This window comes from Cavia porcellus, unplaced genomic scaffold (assembly GCF_034190915.1).
Source record: "Cavia porcellus strain 051 isolate PalLab524CR breed Dunkin Hartley unplaced genomic scaffold, mCavPor4.1 scaffold_8, whole genome shotgun sequence".
Classification (NCBI taxonomy): domain Eukaryota; kingdom Metazoa; phylum Chordata; class Mammalia; order Rodentia; family Caviidae; genus Cavia; species Cavia porcellus.
Genome location: NW_026947491.1, coordinates 23,410,143 through 23,432,918, shown reverse-complemented (window position 1 = coordinate 23,432,918; position 22,776 = coordinate 23,410,143). Strand labels below are relative to the sequence as shown.

At 36.8% G+C, this 22,776-nt stretch overlaps 1 protein-coding gene across 1 annotated transcript; it reads left to right on the top strand.

The window, feature by feature from the left end:
• Positions 1-716: 716 nt before the first annotated feature.
• LOC134477262 (zinc finger protein 431-like) lies at positions 717-22,058 on the top strand. The gene is made up of 4 exons (XM_063254465.1): positions 717-851; positions 11,622-11,748; positions 11,942-11,999; positions 20,178-22,058. The coding sequence occupies exons 1-4, from the start codon at positions 849-851 to the stop codon at positions 21,370-21,372; spliced, it is 1,383 nt and encodes a 460-aa protein (XP_063110535.1). The 5' UTR covers positions 717-848; the 3' UTR covers positions 21,373-22,058.
• The last annotated feature ends 718 nt before the right edge of the window (positions 22,059-22,776 follow it).

The following is a 22,776-nucleotide window of genomic DNA, read 5'->3' as shown; positions in this document are numbered from 1 at the left end:
GAACCTTGTGGTTGGCTGTGTTTATCTTTAAAATTTAGGTATGATGTATGACTGGATACAGTATGAAGGTTGTTTGAAGCAGTTGGATTGTTTGATTTGCTTTCATCTTTACTTTTTCCCAGAAATATATTACCATTTATGTGTAGTTTCTTTATTCACACTGTAGTGGAGTTCTCTTGGTATATGTATATTAATTAGTTGAAAGAAAAGGAGCAGACTGAGAAAGACCCAGTGAAAATCTGGGCAATAAAGCCTCCTGCCTCTTTCCTGACAACAGCTCTTAGCATTCCAATGTGTTTTGGTCTGACCTGGCCAAATAACCTTTTATCTCATCAAGGGATTGGTTCTTCCAGAGGACATTTACCTGGGAACCTTCAGGACCCAACTTCAGGAGAGCACACTGAGCCCTTTAGAAAACCCAGGATAGGTCTAAAAAGCCAGGAATAAAGCCCTTAAATGGAAGTATTAATCATGACAGGCAAAGGTGACATCACAGGACACACACAGACACACAGACACAGACACACACACACACACACACACACACACACACACACACACACGGATCCATCATCAATAAAGGTGGGGCTGGCTGCACACCCAATCAGGAGCCAATCATCAGTAAAGGTGGGGCTGGCTGCACACCCAATCAGAGGCAAACATCAATAAAGGTGGGGCTGGCTGCACAACCAATCAGGTGGGCCAAGGGAGGCGGGCTCTTCCAGGTCCTGCTGTGAAAGTATTCACTGTGAGTTCAGTGCTGAGAACCCTCAGCTGACTACCCCTCTGGAGTCTGTGACTTCTTTCTGTGTGCTGCAAAGGATCTTTGGAAACCCTCAAGCCACAGGATGGTAACTTGATGATACTGGGGCTGGGAATGATATGGAATTGTGGGAGTTCTGGAAGGAAATGAGTAGAACTGATATGGCGGAATGAATCTCTTGACCTACTATCTGTCTGGTACGCATTTGTGTTTTCTAAAATCAAAGAATGAATTTTAGGAACAATGGAGGTTATAGGCAGAAGTATTTATTGAGAGAAACAAAGCCTCTGTCTGAGAGAGACAAAAGGGGTCCCAAGTGGGTTGTCAGGGATTGTCTTTTCTAGGGATTTTTAATGAAATAAAACCATGAGGTGATGTCGGTCTAAGGTGGGGTAAAGTGGGAACTTGCAAAGTAGATGGGAATCAGGTGGGGCAGAGCTGTGGTCAACCTACAAGTTTAATTGTTCAGGTAAAACTGGCCAAATCTGGGACAAATGGGGAAGTCAGTCACTTAGCAAGTGAGCATTCTTATGAATCAATGACTCTTTCTGTAGGGGGTTGGGATGGTGATTCTTGGCTTCTCAAGGTAATCCTAATCCCTAAGGTTTATATTTAAGAGTATGGTTGCATTTGTTTTGCCTTTGGTCTTGAGATCTGGCCCAAAGGAGAAGTGTGTGTCTCTTCAAAGGTCACAAGACATCTGGTCCTCTGTGCTGGCTTCTTCCAGACCTAGCCCTGTCTGACTGCCTATAATATTTTAACTAGCTTAGCTGCCTGTAACAGAACCATTGTAAGCCCAGAATGCCTTCTTGGAAAGCCCCAGGCACAGCTGTGTCTCCACCAGTTTGAGGAATGCAGTAGTTTTGGGGTAAATCTAGGTTCTGTTCTCAAAATGAGAAAAAATTATCGTTTGAATTCCTTATGTGAGACCTTTACTCACAGTGATGTTACTGCATGAACAGAACTTGTAAGCTCACAGTACTGAGTGTCAAATTCTGGAACCAAAATAAGAAATGAGAACAGCTTCTTCACTTCTGGAATCCTTCCCACATGGGTAGTCAGCCCACCGGTTACACTGGGCTCTATGGATTTAAAATATAAAATAGATCCCTATCTAGCTATCTTATCTTTCTTTCTTTTTATTTTCTGTTTTATCTTTTATTTGTTGAATACAAAGTGTATATGGTTGTCTATCCTGGCCTTGAACTCTGGGCCATCCTCCCCCATCAGCTTCCAGTGAGTATGAGAAGATAGTCTTGAGTCATCACACTCAGCAAAAAGAACCACTTTGAGTTGAGGCTCTGTACCCCTTTTCTTCAGCCTGCAAGGTCTAAAGGACACAGGGTTTAGAGGTAAACTGGCTGTTTGTGTAAACATTTTCTGATATCTCAGGAGCTCAGTAATTAGCAGCTGGAAGTCACCATAGTAGACAGGAGTCTGCATTTTACTGGGGGGACAAAATTTACTGCTGGTTCAAAGTCCTAAGTCATTGTCTATCCTCATTTTAACTCTTATCAAAGGCACTAATTTCCTAACTCTACCTCAGGCTGTTTACTTTGCTAGTGCCATCTTTAGAAGCTAAGTAAATTAGCTGCTCTTTACAATTGGATGATGGAAGCATGATTTTTCATAGAATGTACAATGCTGAGCATTATACAGGGGATGGTGATATATTAGCTTGTGAGGGGAAGTGTTCCTGCATAGAACAACTCCCTGAAGGTGATATCTGTTAATCATACATTGAGAAACACAGCAAACTGGGATCTACAGGGATATTTAAATGTGATAAATATGAGAGTGGAAAGAGAAATGGATGTTATCTCTGAAAAATTGCTGTAGTTTTTGGACTGTGCTAGGGAGATTAACCTGAAATTGAAACACTGAGCTGGGTGTGGTAATACACACCTATAATCCCAGCACTCAGGAAGCTGATTCAGGAGAATCCTTGTAAATTTGAGAGAAGCCTAGAGCTCAAGAGCATTCTGAAGCACATTGTGAGACCATGTCTCTAAAGAACAACAAAAAATCCCAAACAAGCAAACAAAAAAACCACTGAGATGGATTTTTACTGAAGTAGGGTTAAGGAGTATTACTCTTTATGAGTAATAAAGAATAAGAACAAAAGTGCTTTTTGAATAAGAAGATCCAAGGTAATTAAAGAGGAAATGGGAGAGCAGGGGCCTTTGGAAGGGAGGCCCAGTCAGCAGCCATAATAGTAAAGGACTTCTGAGGTGAGCTTGACCTAGTGTGACAGCATTGAAGTTCTGCTTGCTAGGTCTGAGAGTAGGAAAAGGGTCACAGGCCTATAGAAAGGAGGGAAATTTAGTCATGGATAAATACTTCTGTGTGTACTGATGAGCTCACTCAATCATTTCTGAGGTAAGACAGGAAATTAGACTAGTATTAACATTGGAGATCACAGCTGAAGTAGAATGGGAAGGAGTTTCTGTTGAACACCAAGATTTTCAAGGCATAAGTGTTGTTTCTTATTGTCCACTGACTGAGCTCAGAAATTTGGTCCTTACCTACATCCTCCAAAATTAGAAATCTGGGCTGGGGATTTAGCTCAACAGCATAAGTGCCTGCCTTGCAAGTGTGTGGCCGTGAGTTCAATCCCCGGTACTGATTAAAAAAAAAAAAAGGCAAAAATTTAGAAATCTTATACTTTTAAATTTTTTTGATGCATTTTGAGATAAGGCCATGCTGATTTGCCCAAGGTGGCAAGCAGTGTTGAGACTTTGCCACCATCTTGACTGTTAAGTTGACAGACATATGCTACCTTGTTTGTTTCAGTGTTGTGTTTCTGCTTTGTGGAGGGCACTGGGTCTCCTTCTGTAGTTCAGTCTGTCTTTAACTCTGAGAGACTCATGCATCATATCCTGTAGTGTTAGGAATTCAGGCATGCAAGGCCATGCCTCAGTCAATGTTTTTTTTTTTTTTTTTTTTTGTCTTTTTGAGACAGGGTTTCTCTATGCAGTTCAGGCTGGCCTTGAGCTCACTTTGTAGCCTAGGCTGGTCTCAACTCACGATGACCCTCCTGCCTCAGCTTCCCAAGTGCTGGTATTACAGGCATGAGCCACCATGCCCAGTTTAATGTTTTTGTTCCTACATCACCAAATTACACCAAGAATTCAGCGTTAGGGTATAGTAAGCAACACTGAGTCACGGTGGTGCACAACTTTAATGTCAGCCTCATGGGATATTTAGGAGTGTTTAAAAACCAAGGCCACCATGGATAACTGAGCAAGAGTTTTTTCAATATGAGATGCACATTGTGGGTTTAGGTCCACTCCAAATTATCTTTTCTAAAGTCCATGAGGCCCTTAGATAATGAAGAGAAATTTTTGCACTTTAAATGTATATCTAATTTTTAAATTTACTCATAGTTTCCACAAGTGGTACATGGCACAATGCAAAGCCTTATGTGTTGATGTAGGGGGTATAGCAGTGAGTCTCTGGTCTTGGAGACAGGACATTAGGGGTGAACAGCTAGTGTACTGCATTCACAGTGTACTGCATTCAGTCATGTACATGCAGTATTTATTGTTGTATTATAAATCTGTTGTATATGATGTACTGATTGAGGCATGTGTGTTCAGCAGGTTCAAAAAATCTAATGATTGGCAATGGTGTTTGCAATATTGGGTTTGTTTTTGTGCATATTTACATTTTGATATTCCCCCACCCCTTATCAACCAGATGGTTTGGAAGACAACCTGAGTTGATAGGAACTAAGGTACATAAAGCAACTAAACACTTTTATTGCTTGCTTGATTATGCAGGCCTGGGGCCAGCAGTCTGAGCATCTCTCTGGAGGATGATAGTATGCAATATAGCAAATATGGAGGATTTCCTTCTGTCTTGTCTTTGAAGTCCAATACTGTTTTCACTGTTTTGTTTCTTCTGATGAGTAGTTTTGCTTTATTCAATGTTCTGTTTTGATTGGTTTTACTGTGTTTTGTTTTGGTTTGATTTTGCTATACCTTTTGGAATGGGCAAATATTGTAAAGATAACAAGATATACTATGGTAGCTATTGTTGTTTTCCCAGTATCCTGCTCTAAAGTTCTTTACCAATTTTGCTGCATTGTCTTGATTGGCTTTGTTCTGTTTTGCTTATTGTATTTTACTATCTTTAAAATAAATTGGAAAGCCTGATTTATCCATAAAAATATATTTTGTTGACAGTTACTTTTAGGTTGATCAAGTCATTTTCATTTTGAAACTCAAATATCACCTCTACGTTTTTCCTTCAAGTCTTTGTATTGTCCCTGTAGAATGTGAGCCTTACCCAGTTGTTTGGAGTGCTGTATTCACCTGTTTCTCCTGAGTGGCTTTGTCAGGAGAGCAGTGTAATCCTATTTGGAAATGTGAAACTACTGTGGGTATTTTGTGTCTTTGTTTCCTTGAATTTTTAAAAACTATTATTGTACTGATGTGGTCCACTCTAGTCATACTATTTGACATGTATCTCCCAGACAAGATGATAAAATGGAAATTTTCAAGGCAGAAACTGACCTGAGTGGTTAGCTTTAGGCTTATAGAATTAGCTATAACAAGTATTTTTGTAATATACATTTTAATGTCATCATAGGCTCGGTAACACTGGTTAATGTTTATAATTTCAATTGAGTGGTGTGATTTGGCCTCAGAAGCATTCAATCTTTGGGCAGTTTCACTTTTTTGAAGGGGTAGGAACTCCTAAGTTACCTAGAATTTATTATAGCGCTGGCTACATGCATAGTTGTGTGTCCATACAGAAAGAGTTTACAAAGACAAAAAGAGGATGGAAATCACTAGAGAGCACCTGGGGCATTCAAATAGAATGGGGAGGAGGCTAGGCACAGGAAAAAATGGACAATTCACGTTGGATATTTCATGATCAATTTTCCTGTTTAAAAATAAGATTTGGGAATATTTGATTTTTTCTTGATATAAATTATTGCTTTAAATCCATGAGTATCATGTAGTACTCTTGAGTATGACAAGCTGCAGAATATTAGAAAGCTTGTGTCTCATGAACAGAATTTCGTGGATTTCTTCTTTCTGAGGAAGTGATTTTGGTGGTTATAGGTTTTTTTTTTTGGTAAAATGTTTGCTTTTTCTTCCTGAAAGATTTGATTGAGTCAGAAAATTATAGATGAAGAATATCTGTGAAGTGAATTCATAGCAAAATAAAGATGAGGGTTTTGCGATGATTACCGTGGTGTATCTCATAATGAGCATGAGTCTGCTGGTCCATTTTTAAAGCTCTGTACTTCTTTATGGATAACTAGTTTATAGTGCACTGCAAATGGCCCACTTTGTATGTTCTTGACAACAACCAGTATGACCTGAGTGGAATAATAAGCAGAACAGAAGTCTTATTTTTCTCTGCATGAAGACAGGTGTTTGTCATTGCCTTGGGATATTTGCCTCAGGTCTTCTCATGCTGTCAGAATCAAACCTTCAACTTTCCAGTGGAACTTCTTCAGCAGAGAAAGAGGCCTGAGGGGCAGGGCCATGCACCAGATGTAATCTCATAGGTCATGCTTCCTCAACATATGAAGACGCATCCAGACATGTCTTTCCTAATAACCCAGGTGTCTTCAAACTCACAAAATGTGACAATAGAAGTCTAAACATCAGGGATATTGAGATAATATATTACTTTGGAAAAATTAATAAGCCAGCAGAGAGAAATTTTTGAAGCTGGGTGTGGTGGTGCATGCCTGTAATCCCAGCACTCAGGAGGCTGAGGCAGGAGACTGAGGCAGGAGGATCATTGCTAGTTAAGACCAGCCTGGTCTACAATGTGAGCTCAAGGGCAGTCTGAGACCCTTCTCAATTCAGAGGAGGGAGAGAGAGAGAGAGAGAGAGAGAGAGAGAGAGAGAGAGAGAGAAAGAGAGAGAGACTTTCTACCCTTTAGAAGGAAATGGGTATTATGGAAAATTTACCATGCTAGGTTCTTGCCTCATCACAGGGAAGGGGTTGAGGGTGGGGCTGCATACAACTCTCATTCTGCCCCCCTGCTAGGGTTAGTTTTCATCAGTATAGAATAGATTCCTTTGTGATATAAAGTCAGGTGATGTTGTTGGATATTTTATCCCAGCAATAGGAAGTGCCAGATATATCTAATTATGTTAAATTTGATAAGAGTTTAAATAAGAGGTCTCAAACAAATAAACTATGTCCTATACATTGGGCTTCAATGTCATGATGGTGAATTCCAAAATTAAAATCACTTCCTCGCAATTCCAAAGTCATTTAGGGATGTCTAAAAATCACATAAGAATTTTTTTAGAGTTTAATGTAAATAAATTTTACACTTATTTACAAGATTGGCTATGATGAAAATCAGTGTTAAGTCCCTGCCAGGCACGTGTAAACTTCTGACTTAGATCTAGAGTCATGTGATAAATGAATAAACTGTTGAATACATTACCTTCTATTGCTTATAGTGCTAAAAGTTGGATATATTGATAGGAATTTAACAGGAGGTGAAACAATTCCATAAAGGACAACTTGTAGAGCAATTGCCTGTTAAACCCACATGTTTGATCACTTTGAAGTAGGGAATTCACATACACATTCAATTTTTTAAAACTGGGAATCAAACTGACAAACCTCACATTGCCAAGCAGGCATTATGCTGCTGAGCTGTATACCTGACCTTGTAAAAGCAATTTTTCTCTGAGTACAGAGAGAAAAGCACCATCATTCATGTAATTGCTATAATTCATTGAAAATTAATGAACATTGTTCAAAAAGGACATGCTGAATGAGGTAGGACTTTATGCTTTTCATCACTGTTTCGTATGTGGTTTTTACGTTGTTGAAGTTATGTCAATGTGAACTGCATAGGATGTAATACTCATAATTTCCAACCCAACTGTTTATACCTGACAAATATTTACATGGCACATATCTGTATTTCAGTCTCAGGATATTTTCTTGTAGATTCTTTTTTTTTTTTTTTTTTTTTTTGTATAAGGGATCAAACTCACGACCCTGCACTTGCAAGGTAGGCGATGATGCCACTGAACTAAATTCCCAGCCCCTCTTATAGATTATTTTAACTTTTTGTTGGAACTTTTTTTCAACATACACACTGATGGTATTTGAAAGTGAACACATCTGCATGCATTCTACCTTATTCTGATAATTTTAATTTGTTTCTTGTATTTTGCCTGTGTCCATTGATATCACTGTAGGATTTCTGTCCTCTAGATTTTAATGTATTGATTACATTAATTACAATAATGCTCTAATCTTTTTGTACCAGGGATCAAACTCACAGCCTCATTTGCCAGGCAGTTGCTTACACCACTGAACTTGATCCCAGGCTCTGCCTATAATACTTTCAAGAGTTTCTTCTCTACTGTTGTTTAGAATCTGCACAAATATAGAGCAATGAAATATCCTATATTCTGTGGAGTGATTAGCATATTTATATTGCAGTAGCTTTCTCTAGTTCTCTCTGGGAACTCGGCTTCCAGAGGCTCAGGGACAGACCTGTTATGGGCACTGCTTGCCCTAGTCTCAGGCTTCCTAGAGACTGAGATTCAGGAAGATACGATGCACTCAGCTCACAACCCCACTGATGAGCTTCCCTCTGCCCTGTGTTCTCTAATATTCTGAAATTGAAGTCTTTGTTTTTTTTCCAGTACTTACATTCATTGTTTTTATTATATTCTGAGGCATCAATTTTGAGTAACTGAAATAATGCAAAATGTACATTCATTGTCATGGATTGTGAAAACCTTATTAATTATTTAAGCTATTATTTTGAACATGTGTCATCTAAAAATTTGTGACTTGGTCTCTCATTCTAATAGTATTCATAATATGTTCTGTTTTTCCTTTCTAATTTCATTCAGGAATTGTGCCAAAGCCTGCTTTGCATGACTTCCACTCCTCTGATTATGTTACATTCTGCATTGCTACTCTGAACCTGGGCTACATGTGTGAATACTTCTTGGCTTGTTAAGAGTACAGTGTGCTATGGCTTTCTGTGATAAAGCATCACATAGAACCTATTTGATAAATTGCTTTGAACTGTGATCTTGTTGATTTTACCTGTGGCTTTAAAGGTTTCTCTGCCTTCTTAAGCTGTCAATTACTGATGGAGTTGTTTTGAATTCTCAATTATATACTTGTAAATGACTGACTTTTCTCTTCCAATCCTATTTCTGTTTATGTAGTTTGTTGCTCTGGGTAGTGGGATATGTATTTAGTGAATGATACTTGTTTTTAAAGAACTGCTGATTGTATCCTCATGGGATGATTGTAAATCTTATTTACTATGAAGTGCATATTGAATATAGTCAACCTAATGTAGCTTCAGTAGATTTTGTTGAATCAGTGCCAACCAGGTATTTCTTTGTGTAGCATTCTATTTAATATATCCTCATCCGTGTCCACATAATAACCACTGTTCTCCAGGTGGTCAGAGTATTTGCTCATTACCCAGGGCTCTAGCTATTGATCAGTTCTGATACCTGTTGTCTCAGTCCCTTTTAATCTAACCTCTTCTTCTGATAATGTTACCTGCTCTCCTGATAGTGTGATCAGTTCTCCTGTTGGTGAACTTAGCATTACACCACCGCTAGCTGTGGATTTGTTGCACTGATATTTGCAGCTTACTTTGCTTATTGCTACCTAATATGGAAACTGTCTCATCATTTTATGTCTGAAAGCAGATAAACAGATATTAATCAATAAGACCTGTATTGTAATTTACTGTTTAAATCATTTAAAGCACATTTTATTCTCAAAACTTTTGTTAAGATTCAATGATAACAATGAAAGTTTCCCAGGTGTATTCAGAAAGTTTCACCATTGGGTCTTAGGCAAGGAATGAAAATATTTCTTTATGTCAGAAGTTATTATTGTATTATTGATGACAACTCTCCTTCTTTGGAAATTTTCCAAAGTTTGCAGTGTGTGCTTTTTCATGGAGACGGTTCTTTTTGCTTCTTCCCTTTAAGTTTTCAGGAAGTACCATACAAATTGCACAGAGAAATATTTTGTGAGACCCTGTATTTCTTGATTTAGTCACTTCTCACCGTTGTTTACAAGTCCTGGTATGTGAATCAAGGCCTTAGTTTCTTGATCACAGTTTCTGACTTGAATTCACTTGAAAAGAATCACGTGTGTTCCTAGCAATCCCAGCATAAAGTTTCTTTACATTAGGAAGGAGTCATTCATCTGTGGATTTTCATAAACTTCATAGTAAAGTAGAGTGTGGGATTTAGCAGCTGATCCTTGATTCTTCAATAAATCTAATTATTTTGTTCTTTCATACTTCAATAATTTTTGGTAATTTTCACAAATGTGATTAGGACTTTCTTTTCTATTAGTGTTTCTCTTGAATCAGATAAGTTTTAACTTATTTTTAGATTTGTGTTCATTAATCTTAACTCTGTATTCAAGATGTTTATGTTGTATTCCCCATAAATGTGTTCTTTTTAAACTATTTTCATGGATTTCAGTTTCATCTAATTTTCATGGCTCCTTGACTTTCTTCTGAGGAAACTTTTTCATTGAGTGTTTTTCTGTATAAATTCCAAAGTCAATCATGCTTATCATTCCCATTTCAATAGTTTGCCAATGCACATAGGCTAGGAGAGCATACAGTTCAGATTTCTGAGGACATACCTGTCTCACACTGAATGTAAATGAAACACATTGTGCTTTCTCCCTGAGATTCATAACATAGCTGAATCATGAAACAATATTTTACTTCCATGTGGATCCATAGGTTTTCTTGATTTCCTGAGATTCATTTGGCATTCTCTATGAATCATCCACTGATATGAATGTTAGATTTTGAATGTTTTTCATGTATATTATGCACAGTGTTTCCTTGCTCACAGGTATTGAATGTTTATAATCTTTTTTTTTCTAACTTTCATCCATAATTGTTGAACCAGTAAAAGGGGTGTGTAGTTTATTTCCTTTTCGTATTGGGAAATGAACTCAGGGCCTTGCACATGTTATGCAGGTGTTTGTGCTACTGAGCTATAACCTTGCACATCACAAAGATGCGATTTAGAAATGACTGTGAATTGTTTCTCATTCTCATTTTATGAGTGGTCTCACTTTGTAAGACATTACTGCATAGCCCAGGCTGGACATGGAACTCATAGCAATCCTGAAACTCATGATAATCCACTGCCATCAGACTCTCAAGTGCTGGGAGAATAGGCATATACTATCTCACTGGGATGAACTCTTCCTTTTGTATTTAGTGAGTAGTTACTTTGCTGTACCTCAATTTTCATTGCATTTCAAACATTTCATATATATTCTTTCCCATATTACCTTTTCTCACACCCTAATCAAATTTTTAATACAAAGAGATAATTTGGTATCCCTGAGCTATAGGTTTATAGTTACCCTTTCCCTATTTTTTTTTGTGTCTATAGAATGGTCAAATAAACCTTTCCTTTCATTAAATTTTAGTTATTCATTAACCTTTCATAGTCAAATAAATGTTTATCTAAACCAGGTTCAAGATTCTAAATGCTGATTAAATTTAAAGGATGAAGTCAATGTTATGAATCACTATATACAAAAAGAGAGATTTTATTGTTCTGTGATGATTTACAGACTCCTTCTTTGAGTTTTGATTTAAGGTCGGTGAAAAAGTACAGGGCAGGCAACCTTGCGGGATAGGCCATGCTACAGTTATGATTCCTTTGGCAACATGTTATAGGCTAGTATCAATGTTACTGAGTGATTATATTTGAATTCACTCATGTTTTGATGACCAATGCAGTTAATACTTGAAAGAATGAACCTCAGACTTTTTATGAGAGGAGCTGAGATATATCAGGTTATGTTTCTAACTTACAGCACATTTGTCATTATTTAGGAGACGCTGACGTTTGAGGATGTAGCTGTGAACTTCACCATAGCAGAGTGGGATTTGCTGACTCCATCCCAAAAGAAGCTCTACAGAGATGTGATGTGGGAGACATCTATGAATATTAATGCTATAGGTGAGGATAACATTTTTCTTTCTTATATAAAAAAGCATTAATTATTGCTCACTAATGTAGTTTAATAAAATTAATAGTTATAACATTTGTTAGTATTTTCTGACCTGCTTAAATTATATCATGAGTATTACTGGAATAAGTGACATTTTATATACAATGATAGTGAAGTTTTATTTTTATGTCTGTAATACAGGAGCATGGCATAGCAAGCAGAATAAAGAAGAGGACAAAAATTGCACAAGAAATCTAAGGTAATTTACACAAGCAAGAGAAAAGAAATATTCCTCAAGGATCAGTGTGTGAACATAAATATTACAACAAAGGAACCTGGAGAAATGAGACTATATTCCAAGTTATTTAACCTCACAAAAATATTTGAGAGATACATGTGGTTTAATTTTTTAAAAATTTTATTTAAAGAGAAAAAAAGCAAAACAGTAAAAAGGGTAGAAATAATACTTAATTTCAAAAAACACTAAGAAATTACTAGTTGAAAAATTATATATACTGTCATCTTAGAAATAGTTGTTCAAATTACAAAATTAAAGCATACAAAGTAGACATTCAAACAGTGAGACTGAAAACAGTTCTGCTCAATGTTCCAATAAAAACTTAGTTATATGGTTATCTATCTTACACACTTAAACATACATGCAGTTATATGCTATAGAGTACTTACTTGTCCTTTTTTTTTTTTTTTTTTTTTTGTCTTTTTCATTTTTCTCGGTACCAGGGATCGAACTCACGACCGCCTGCTTGCAAGGCAGGTGCTTATGCCGCTGAGCTAAATCCCCAGCCCCACTTGTCCTTTTTTACAATAGCAATTACACATTTTGAGTTTTATTACTTCTACAGTTCTTAATACTTTTTACACTAGAGACACAATGTGATTCTTATTTATTTCACTTAGGATAGTTTCCAGTTGGCTCCATTTACCTATGAGGGCCTCAAGAGCATCCTATTTTATAGCTGAGTAATATACCAATGTATAAAAATAGCACATCTTTTAATCCACTCTGCAGTTGATGGGCATTTTGGTTGTTTCCAAGATTTAACTATTACAAATTGTGCTGCTATGAACATGGGTGTGCATATATTACTGTGACATGACCTTTTCAGTTTTTCTGGGAAAATACATAGGAGGGGAATAGCTGGATTGAATGAAATTTCCAATCCTACTCTTCTGAGAAATCTTCATAGTGATTTCCATTGTGGCTACACCAGTCTTCACTCCCACCAACAGTAGAGAACTCTTCCTATTTCCCCACAGCCTTGCCAACATTTGTTTATCAGTTGATATCTTGATGAGAGCTAGTCTTTCCAGAGTGAGATAAAGTCTCATGCTGTTTTAGTTTGCATTTCTCAAATGACCAGTGATGGTGAACATTTCTTCATATATTTATTTGCCATTTGTATATCTTCATCTGAGAACTGTGTGTTCATCTCAGATACCCATTTTTGGAGGGGGGTCTTTGAATTTGGGGGGTTTGATGTTTTTCAATTCTTTATGTGTTCTGGATATAAGTCCTTTGTCTGAGGGGCTGCTGGTTAAATTTTTTTTCCCATTCTGTGGGTTTCTTATTCACTTTGTTGGTGATTTCTTTTGAAGTGAAAAAACTCTTTAATAGTATGAGATCCTAGTTGCTGATCCTTTGAAGTATTTCCCTGCAGTTTGCGTTTTGTTCATGAATTCTCTGCCTACCCCTATGACTCTAAGATTTCTACTTACCTTGTCTACCTACCTTCCTTCTTGTAGATTTAGTGTTTCTATTTAAATATTTAGATCTTTGATTCATTTAGATTTTAGTTTTGTGCATGGTAGTAGACATGGGTCTAATTTCAGCCTTTGGCATGTGGAGAACCAATTTTTCCAACACCATTTATTTTTTATTTTTTGGCACTGGGGATCAAACTCATGACCTTGTGCTTGCCAGGGCAGGCATTTGTGCTGCTGAGCTAAATCCCTGGCCACCAACACCATTTATGAAAGAGGCTATCCTTCTTCTAGTGAACATGTTTAGCCATTTTGTCAAATATCAGGTGGCTAAATGTCTTTGTAGTTGTGTTTGCATCTTCTAATCTGTTTCATTGATCCTCAGGTCTATTTCTTTGCCGGTACCATTGCTGATTTTATTACTGGGACCTTGTCGTATAGTTTCAAGTCAGGAATTGTGATGCCTCCTGCTTTGCCTTTGTTGCCCAGAATTGCTTTTCCTATTCTAGGTTCCTTCTGTTTCCAAGTGAATTTTAGGAGTGTTTTCTCTAGATCTGTAAGGTATGTTAATGGTATTTTGATTGGGATTTCATTAAATCTGTATAACAGTTTTGGGAGTTTGGCCATTTTCACAATGTTGGTTCTTCCCAACCAAGAGCCATTTTCTAATGTCCTCTTCAATCTCCTTTTTTAACATAGCATAATTTTCAGCATATAGGTCTTTTACATTCTTGTGTAGGTTGGTTCCTAGGTATATCGTTTTTTTTAGATGCTATTATGAAAGGCAGTATTTCCATAATTTCTCTCTCAGTGAGTTTTTGTTTATGTACAGGAATGCTATAGGTTTTCGAACATTGATTTTGTATCCAGCTATGCTGTTGAATTTATTATCTCTAGTGGTCTTTTAATGGAGGCTTTTGGGTCTTCTAGATAGAGTATCATGTCATCTACACATATTGATAATTTAACTTATTCTTTTCCCATCTTTCTTCCTTGTATTTTTCTCTCTTGTCTGATTGCTTTGGCTAGTATTTCCAGAACTATAGTGAATAGGAGTGGTGATATTGAACATCCGTATCTTATTCCTGATTTTAGAGTGAAAGCTTTCAATTTTATTCTATTTAGTATAATGTTGGCCGTTGGTTTGTCATAGATGGACATAATGAGATTGAGGTAGACATCATGTATTCTGAGTTTCTGAAGGGTTTTTATCATGAAGATGTGTTGGACTTTATCAGAAGTTTTTTCTGCGTCTATTGAGATGACCATGTGGTTTTTGTTTTTGGCTCTGTTGATGTGGTGTATTACCTTTATTGATTTGCACATGTTAATCCATCTCTGCATTCCTGGAATGAATGCCACTTGGTCACGATGTGTAATCTTTTCAGTGATTTGGTGCATTATATTTGCCAGTATTTTATTGAAAATTTTTGCACCAATGTTCATTGTTGAGATTGGCCTATAGTTCTCCTTTTTGTTTGGATTTTTCTCTGGTTTTGGTATCAGAGTAATACTTGCCTCCAGGCATGACTTAAGGACGATTGCTTCCTTTTCCAATTTCATTGAAGAGTTTAAGGACTATTGGCATCAAATCTTCTCTAAATTTCTTGTAGAATTCAGCCGTGAATCCATCAGGACCTGATCCTTTCTTTGGTAACTTTTAATTACATTTTCAATTTCAATATCTGATAACAGGTTATTCAAAATTGCTGTATCTTCTTGGTTGAGCTTTGGTAGTTCATATGTTTCTAGAAATCTATCCATTTCCTCTGTGTTTTCCACTCTATTGTGAGTAGAGATTTTCAAAGTAGGTATTCATGATCTTTTGAATTTCCATAGGATCTGTAGTAATTTCCCTCTTTTCAGTCATTATTGCATAAATTTAGGGTTTTTTTCTTTCTTTTTTTTGATAAGGTTAGCTAGAGATTTATTTTCTCAAAAACCCAGCTCTTTGATTCATTAATTCTTTGAATTTTTTAGTTTTGATTGCATTGATTTCTGCTCTAATCTTTACAATTTCCTCTATCCTGTGAGCTTTGGGTTTAACTTGCTCTTCTTTTTCTAGAAGCATTAGGTTGCTTATTTGTGCTCATTCTATTTTCTTGATATGATAATTTATTGCTATATGTTTCCTTCTTAAGACCAATTTCATTGCATCCCACAGATCACAGTATGTTGTTTCTGCATTTTCATTGAATTGTAGGTGTTGCTTTATTTATTTAATTTCATGTGTAGCCCACTGGTTGTTCAGAAGGTTATTGTTTAATTTCCATGGATTTATGCATGTTTTGCAATTTCTTTTGCCATTAATTTCCAACTCAGTGTGCTATGGTCAGATTTTATGCATGGAATAATTTCAATACCTTTCCATTTACTTAAAATTATTTTATGGGATAATATATGATCTATTTTGGAGAATGTCCCATGTGCAGCTGAAAAGAATATATATTCTGATGTGGTTAGATGGAACACTCTGTAAACATCTACTAAGTCCATTTGCTCACAGGTATAATTCAGTTATATTATTTATTTGCTGACTTTTTGTCTAGCTGATCTATCTCTGTGACAATAGGGTATTAAAGTCATGTGTTATAACTGTGTTTTTGTGTATTTGGTTTTTCATGTCGGTTAGTATCTGTCTTATATAGTTGGATGCTCCTGTATTTGGTTCATTTATATTTATAATTGTTAGTTCTTCCTTTTTAAGTTTTCCACTGATGAGTAAATAGTGATCTTCTTTATCTCTTTTATGATTGTAGGTTTGAAGTTCGCATTGTCTGCAAATAGACTAATTGCTCCTGCTTTTTTCTGGGTTCCTGTTGCATGGAATACTGTTTTCCATCCTTTAACTTTTAAACTATGAGTTTCCTTTTGGGTCAGATGTATTTCTTATATACATCATATTGTGGGATCCTGTTTCTTGATCCATTCTGTCAACCTATTTATTTTGACAGGTAAATTGAGGCCTTTTACATTTATGTATATAACTAATATGTCCTGGCTCGACTTTGCCATGTTATGTTCCAGTTGTTTGCTTTCTGCTTTTCCCTCTTGTTTAATTGCTTCTCCTACCTGGTGATTTCTTTCTGTTGTTGTTCTGGGGATTGTGATCATTTTTATCTCTATTTAGTATGTCTTTCAATATTCTTTTCTAGGATTGGTTTGGTGGACATGAATTTCTTCAGTTGTTCTTTGTCATGGAAATATCTTGTTTCTCCATTACATTTGAATGAAAGTTTTTCTGGGTACAACAGTCTGGGTTGAAAGTTTTTTTCTTTCAGGGCTTGAAAAACCTCACTCCAAGCTGATCTTGACTTGAGGGTTTGTGCTGAAAAGTCTGCCATGATTGTAATGAGCTTTCCTTAATAAGTGAGTTGTGTCTTTTCTCTAACAGATTTTAGTATTCTGTTTTTATGCTGCATGTCTGGGATCTTAATTATTGTATGTCTGGGTGTAGATTTATGTTAGTTGTGATTGTTTGGAGTTCTATATTTGTCACTTATGTGCATAGTAGATTTTCCCCATATTTGGGAAATTTTCTGCTCTTACTTCTGTGAATATTTTAGTTATGTCATTTGTATTGCCTCCATCATCTTAACTGATGTCTATTAGTAGTATATTGTTTGTATTGGCATCATCTTGAAGTTGCTGGATTGTCATTTCATGCTTTTTTGTTATTTTTAGAAGTTCTATCCTTTCATGATTGCTAACTGTGATCCTGTCCTCAAGATCTGAAATTCTATCCTCAGCTTCAGTTAAACAGTTTTGCCAGCTTTCAATACAATTTTTGTTTCTTGGATGTCTCTTTGAGTTTGTTTCATGAATTCTGCTTGTTTTCTATGTTCAAGGTTTCAATCAGTTTCCCATGCTCCTGTACTTTTTCATCTATTTCTTCTCTAGCTGCTTTGAGCAACTCCTTTATTAAGGTTGTTATTTCTGTTTTTACATGAGAGATTACTTCTAATTTGATTTCCTCTATTGCCTCATGGTGTCTCTTTTTACTTCACTTGCTATCTTTTCAGAGATTTCTGTTGTTTTACTTTTGAAGTCCTCTGTTTCAATGTTACCTGTACTTTCTTCTGATGGACTAGATGTTTGAGATTGCATTTTGCTTTTTCATTTTGCCATTTTCCCCTTTTGGGTTAATATTTGGTCCTTCAATTCCACTAGTGTCAACTGCTGGTAGTGTATATTTTGGTGTCCTACTGTAAGGTTGATGTTTGTCCAATTGCTGGGTCCCACAATAGGTGGGCCAACCACCTGAATTGCCCCTGCAAGGCCTGTTGTGTGAATCCTATGTTGTTCCTAGCCTGACAAGGCTAGAAGTACTGATGGAAATCAACCCCTAGTTCCTGCTGTTATGATGTCTTCAGACTGTTCAGAGTTCCCAGATCTCTTTGTTTATAGTGTTTGTCTCCGCTGGGACCCTACTGTGTCTCTGAGTATTCCATAGGCCCTCTTAATTTTCTGCAGGTGTGGAGCATAGTGTGCCATAAGACCCTGCCCAACCTACCTGTTATTCTTTGTGTAGAGGAAGGACTCACCCACCCACATGTCAAGCTTGCCTATGGCCTACTTCTGGAGAGGGCTTCACTATTGCTCCTGTTTAGCCACTGAAGGTGGCAAACTCTCCCTATTTTAGGGGCAAACTCACCTCACTGATGAAAGCCTGTTGAGTTCTTACTGCATCTCCCCTCAATATTACATGGTTAATCCACTGCAGTCCAAGGTTCTGGGAGGGAAGTGTGGGAGCCGAAGATCAACAGCAATACTAGGTCCAGGAGGTGGGGGTGGTCCCCAATGGCAGCAGTGGGACTGTAGTGGTATGCATCATGGGCTGCAATTCCTAGGTCCTGAGGTAGGTGGCCAGGGCTGTGGGGACGTGGGAGCAGCCTGGTTTTGGCCAGGCCCACCAATGCCACTGGCAGGAGTTCCTGGGTCCTGTGAGGTAGTCTTCCCAGACATTGGGGGTCATGGGAGGGGCCTCAGTCTAGTTTGGCTACATGTGTGCCACTGGTTGCAGTTCCCAGGCCCCACGAGGTGGTCTTCTGGGATAGCAGGAGGCATGAGAGGGTCCAGGGTCTAATCTGGCCCTGTGCATGCTGCTGGTTGGAGTTCCTGCATACTGTGGGGTCATCTGCTGGATGGTAGGAGTCACAGGAGGCGCCAGAGTCTAGCATGGCCCATGTGCCACTGGCTGAAAATTATTGGTTTGATTTTGTATTATCTGCCAACCCTGAAAAGTATTTGAATCTAGCAATCTGAAGTAGTACTGGTGCTATGCAACAAACAACAGTATCTGATATATCAGTCTAAAAATTTCCATCATGATCAGCATCATGGAAATGTATGAGGCTAAATTTAAGTTTTGTAATCAGATATATAGGAAATAAAAAATTGTGAATTTTGATAGCAACTGATGTTCAAAATATCCATTTATGTATATATGTGAATATGAGACATTCGAGCTAGAAAAGTTTTCACATAGAAACAATATTCAAAATGCAAATGAATGGTAGTATTACCATAATAAGTCCTTTGAAAATATCCTATAAAATATTAAGATGTTCATGTTTAAAATTTCTCCCACTCTGTTATTGAATACATAAAATGGAAACATAATATTCAGTATTCAGACTGAGTAAAATAATATGCTTTAAATTGTTTTAGGTGTATATCCATGAGTATATGCTTGCTTTATTGGTTTTGTTTGTTTTTGTTTTTACTTTTGAGCCATGATTTCATACTGTAATCCAGATTGACTTTGAACTTACTCTGTATCCCATACTGGCCTGGAACCCAGAGTGATCCTCCTGCTGATACTTCTGGACAGTTGAGACAATAGTATTATATCATTATGCTCAATGATTCTCTCAGTATATTATGAAATATGTTAACGTCATCAAATGATAGTGATCTATACAGTGTATTGCTCAAAGCAAGGTGTTAATGAGCATTCATAATATCTAATAGTGGAAACAACTCACACTATCTAAGCTCTGAAAAGAGCCCAGATGTGCATCACTGGGTGTCTGGATAAAGAAAATGTGGGGTCATCTCAGCACGGTGGTGCATTCTTTTAATCCCAGCACTCTTGGATGCTGAGTTGGCAGGATGACAACTTGAAATTCAGCCTAAGAAAATTGATAGTCAGTGAGAATCTCCTTCAAAATAACAAATAACAGATCAGCAAATGTAACTCTGCCTAAGACCTATGTTTAATTCTTTACACTGAAGACGTATGCCATATAAGGAACCTTGATATCATTTCCAAGAAAACAAGAGTTGTGCCTTAAGTGAAATAAAGCAGACACAGAAATGGAAATATCACAGGTTTTCTCTTAAATGGGAAACTAAAAGCATATTTGAGGAGTAAAAGTAAGGAGAGGTGATATGAGAGCAGAAATCCTAACTTTTTGTACATCAGAAAGATGATCAGGCTGGCTAGATAAAAGGGAGAGTGGAAAGGGTCATTTGTACAAATTATCTAAAATGATGTTATGTGTTAGAATCCTATACTAATTTAAAATTCCCAAATGAAATCTATCCTTTTTAGAATGAATAGTACTGTCAAAGATTTTCTTCAGGGCAATAAGTCAATTCACCATCAGAATTTCTTAGCAGGCATTGCACCAAATGTGTCATAGTAAATAACAATTGTTAATGTGGAGACCTTTTCATTGTGATTGATATTTTTCTTTGTATTTCTTTACAGATATGATGAAGACAATTATTCAAAAATTAAAAAGCAGCATTACAAATCTGATGAAGATGTAATGACCTGCAGTGATTTCCAGTCCTTTCAGAAGCATGACATTAGGAAGACTGGAGAGAAAGCCTATCTATATGGGCAATGTGAGGAGGACAGCTCTGATCTTAGTGAACAAACTCACCCTGGGCAGAAAACCTTTGTACATAAGAAAAATGTGAAAGCCTGCACAACATCTAATGGTGTTCAAATCCGTAAGAGTTATCACAGTTTGGTGAGCTTATATGTACACAAACACTATGAGAATAGTTCTATTTCTTCATACCATATTGAAAAAGATGTTAGAAAGTATGCTGGAGAGAAATACCATGTGAGTGACAAATGTGTAAAAGCATTAGCCCTTAGTAATTCATTTAAAGAACATAAAACAATTCGTACTGGAAAACAACCATATGTACATAAGCCATGTGAGAAAGTATTCAGTACACGTAGCTGTCAAAGACATAAAAGAACAAACACTGGGGAGAAACCCTATGTATGCAACAGATGTGGGAAATCATTTGCTACAGCCTCATATTGTAAAGTGCATGAAAGAATTCACACTGGGGAAAAACCATATGCATGTAAGCAATGTGGGAAAGCATTCAGCAGACAAGATCATTGTCAAAATCATGAAAAAGCTCACACTGGGGAGAAACCCTATATGTGTAACAAATGTAAGAAATCATTCACTACAGCTGAATATTGTAAAATACATGAAAGACTTCACACTGGGGTGAAAACCTATGTATGTGAGCAATGTGGGAAAGCATTCGGTACCAGCAGTAAATATCAAAGACATAAAAGAACTCACACTGGGGAAAAACCCTATACATGTAACAAATGTGAGAAATCATTCACTACAGCCGAATATTGTAAAATACATGAAAGACTTCACACTGGGGTGAAAACCTATGTATGTGAGCAATGTGAGAAAGCATTCGGTACCAGCAGTAAATATCAAAGACATAAAAGAACTCACACTGGGGAAAAACCCTATACATGTAACAAATGTGAGAAATCATTCACTACAGCTGAATATTGTAAAATACACGAAAGACTTCACACTGGGGTGAAAACCTATGTATGTAAGCAATGTGGAAAAGCATTCAGATACATTGGTGGCTTCAATAGACATCAAAGAATTCACACTGAGTCATGAAAGAACTCTCCCTGGGCAGAAACATGGATATAAACAGTGTGGCAAAGCATTCAGTATGCGTAAGTGTTGAAAATGTCTAAGCAATGTGAGATGTCTTTCAGCTATAATGGTAGCTTTTGTGTATATAAAAAGTTACTGCAGAGAGAAACTGCGAAATGTATAAATGGATTTGTTTATAAATTCTCATTTTATAGAAGATCCCACATTGGGGAGAAACCTTATGAGCGTAAGCAATGTAGGAAAATTTTCCACCACTAGAGATGGTCACAACATGAAAGAACTCATTCTAGTAATTCTGTGCATTTGAACAATGGTGAGTAGCATTTGGTGCACAAAAAAATGCCATGAAACAGGAATTAATGCACACAAGGGAGAAATTCTATGTATATAGGCAGTCTGGAAAGAATTTTCTGTAATGCTTTCATTTTGCAAACAAAATTCCCCTCTGGGGGGTAATTACATATAAAAAATATTGGGTAAAAATTCAGCTGTGACAGAGATGCTAACCTGAGTGATGTCATATTGTGGCCTATACCTCTGTATGCAATGTGAGAAAGCACTCAGAATTCATGGTTGTCAAACGTGAAAGCAATCACAATGAAGTCAAATTATATGTAAGTGACTTTTAAAAATACTTCAGAAATTACTCATGAAGAGATCTTTTAAAATAAAGTTATTAATGTCAATCTTTGTTCATAGATTTTCTTGAAAACACTCTCAAAGATAGGTATCCTTAACATTTTCATTTCTTTTTTAGTAAATCACACATAATAATTGTCTGTAGTCTTAACAATAAACATTAACAATTTTAAAGGAAAATTTATGCTGGAACTTTGCCCCTATATTTTAGATCCCCCAGTGTCTTATTTTGATGGATGACACCCATTTACTGCATGATCATTTTTTCCCACCAGGAATCTGTAGTTCATGCATCACTTTATCAAGAAGTATTATATTCATGGTATATATCTTTAGGCATACTTATGGTAAGATAAGCCATTACAAAAGCAGACTGTCACTGTCAGAAACGTGAATGAACTCACACCGGGCAGAAACTTTATATATGAAATAAATATGAAAAACAATACACAGGTTATAAAATACACAGTAGAACTCACATGGGAGAAACCCTATGTATGCAAACAATGTGGAAAATCATTTACTCAAAATTGGAACCTTCTTGGACATAAAATAACTCCCACTATGAGAAACCACATGTGTGAGAAATATGGAAGAGGATCTACTGATCAGTCAACATTTCCTAGACATACGATATCCCACACAGGGAAAAACCTATGTAAGCAATGTGGGAATCAGTCAAACATAGCTTGCAAATACATCAAAGAATTCATAGGCAGAAACCCTATGCATGCAAGCAATTTGGGAAAGCATTCAGTTCACATG

Bases quoted from the DNA above. Each gene is read 5' to 3' on its own strand.
- LOC134477262 (XM_063254465.1), top strand. The intron at 11,749-11,941 runs GTGAGGATAACA...TCTGTAATACAG, and splicing joins TATGAATATTAATGCTATAG to GAGCATGGCATAGCAAGCAG. The intron at 12,000-20,177 runs GTAATTTACACA...ATTTCTTTACAG, and splicing joins AATTGCACAAGAAATCTAAG to ATATGATGAAGACAATTATT.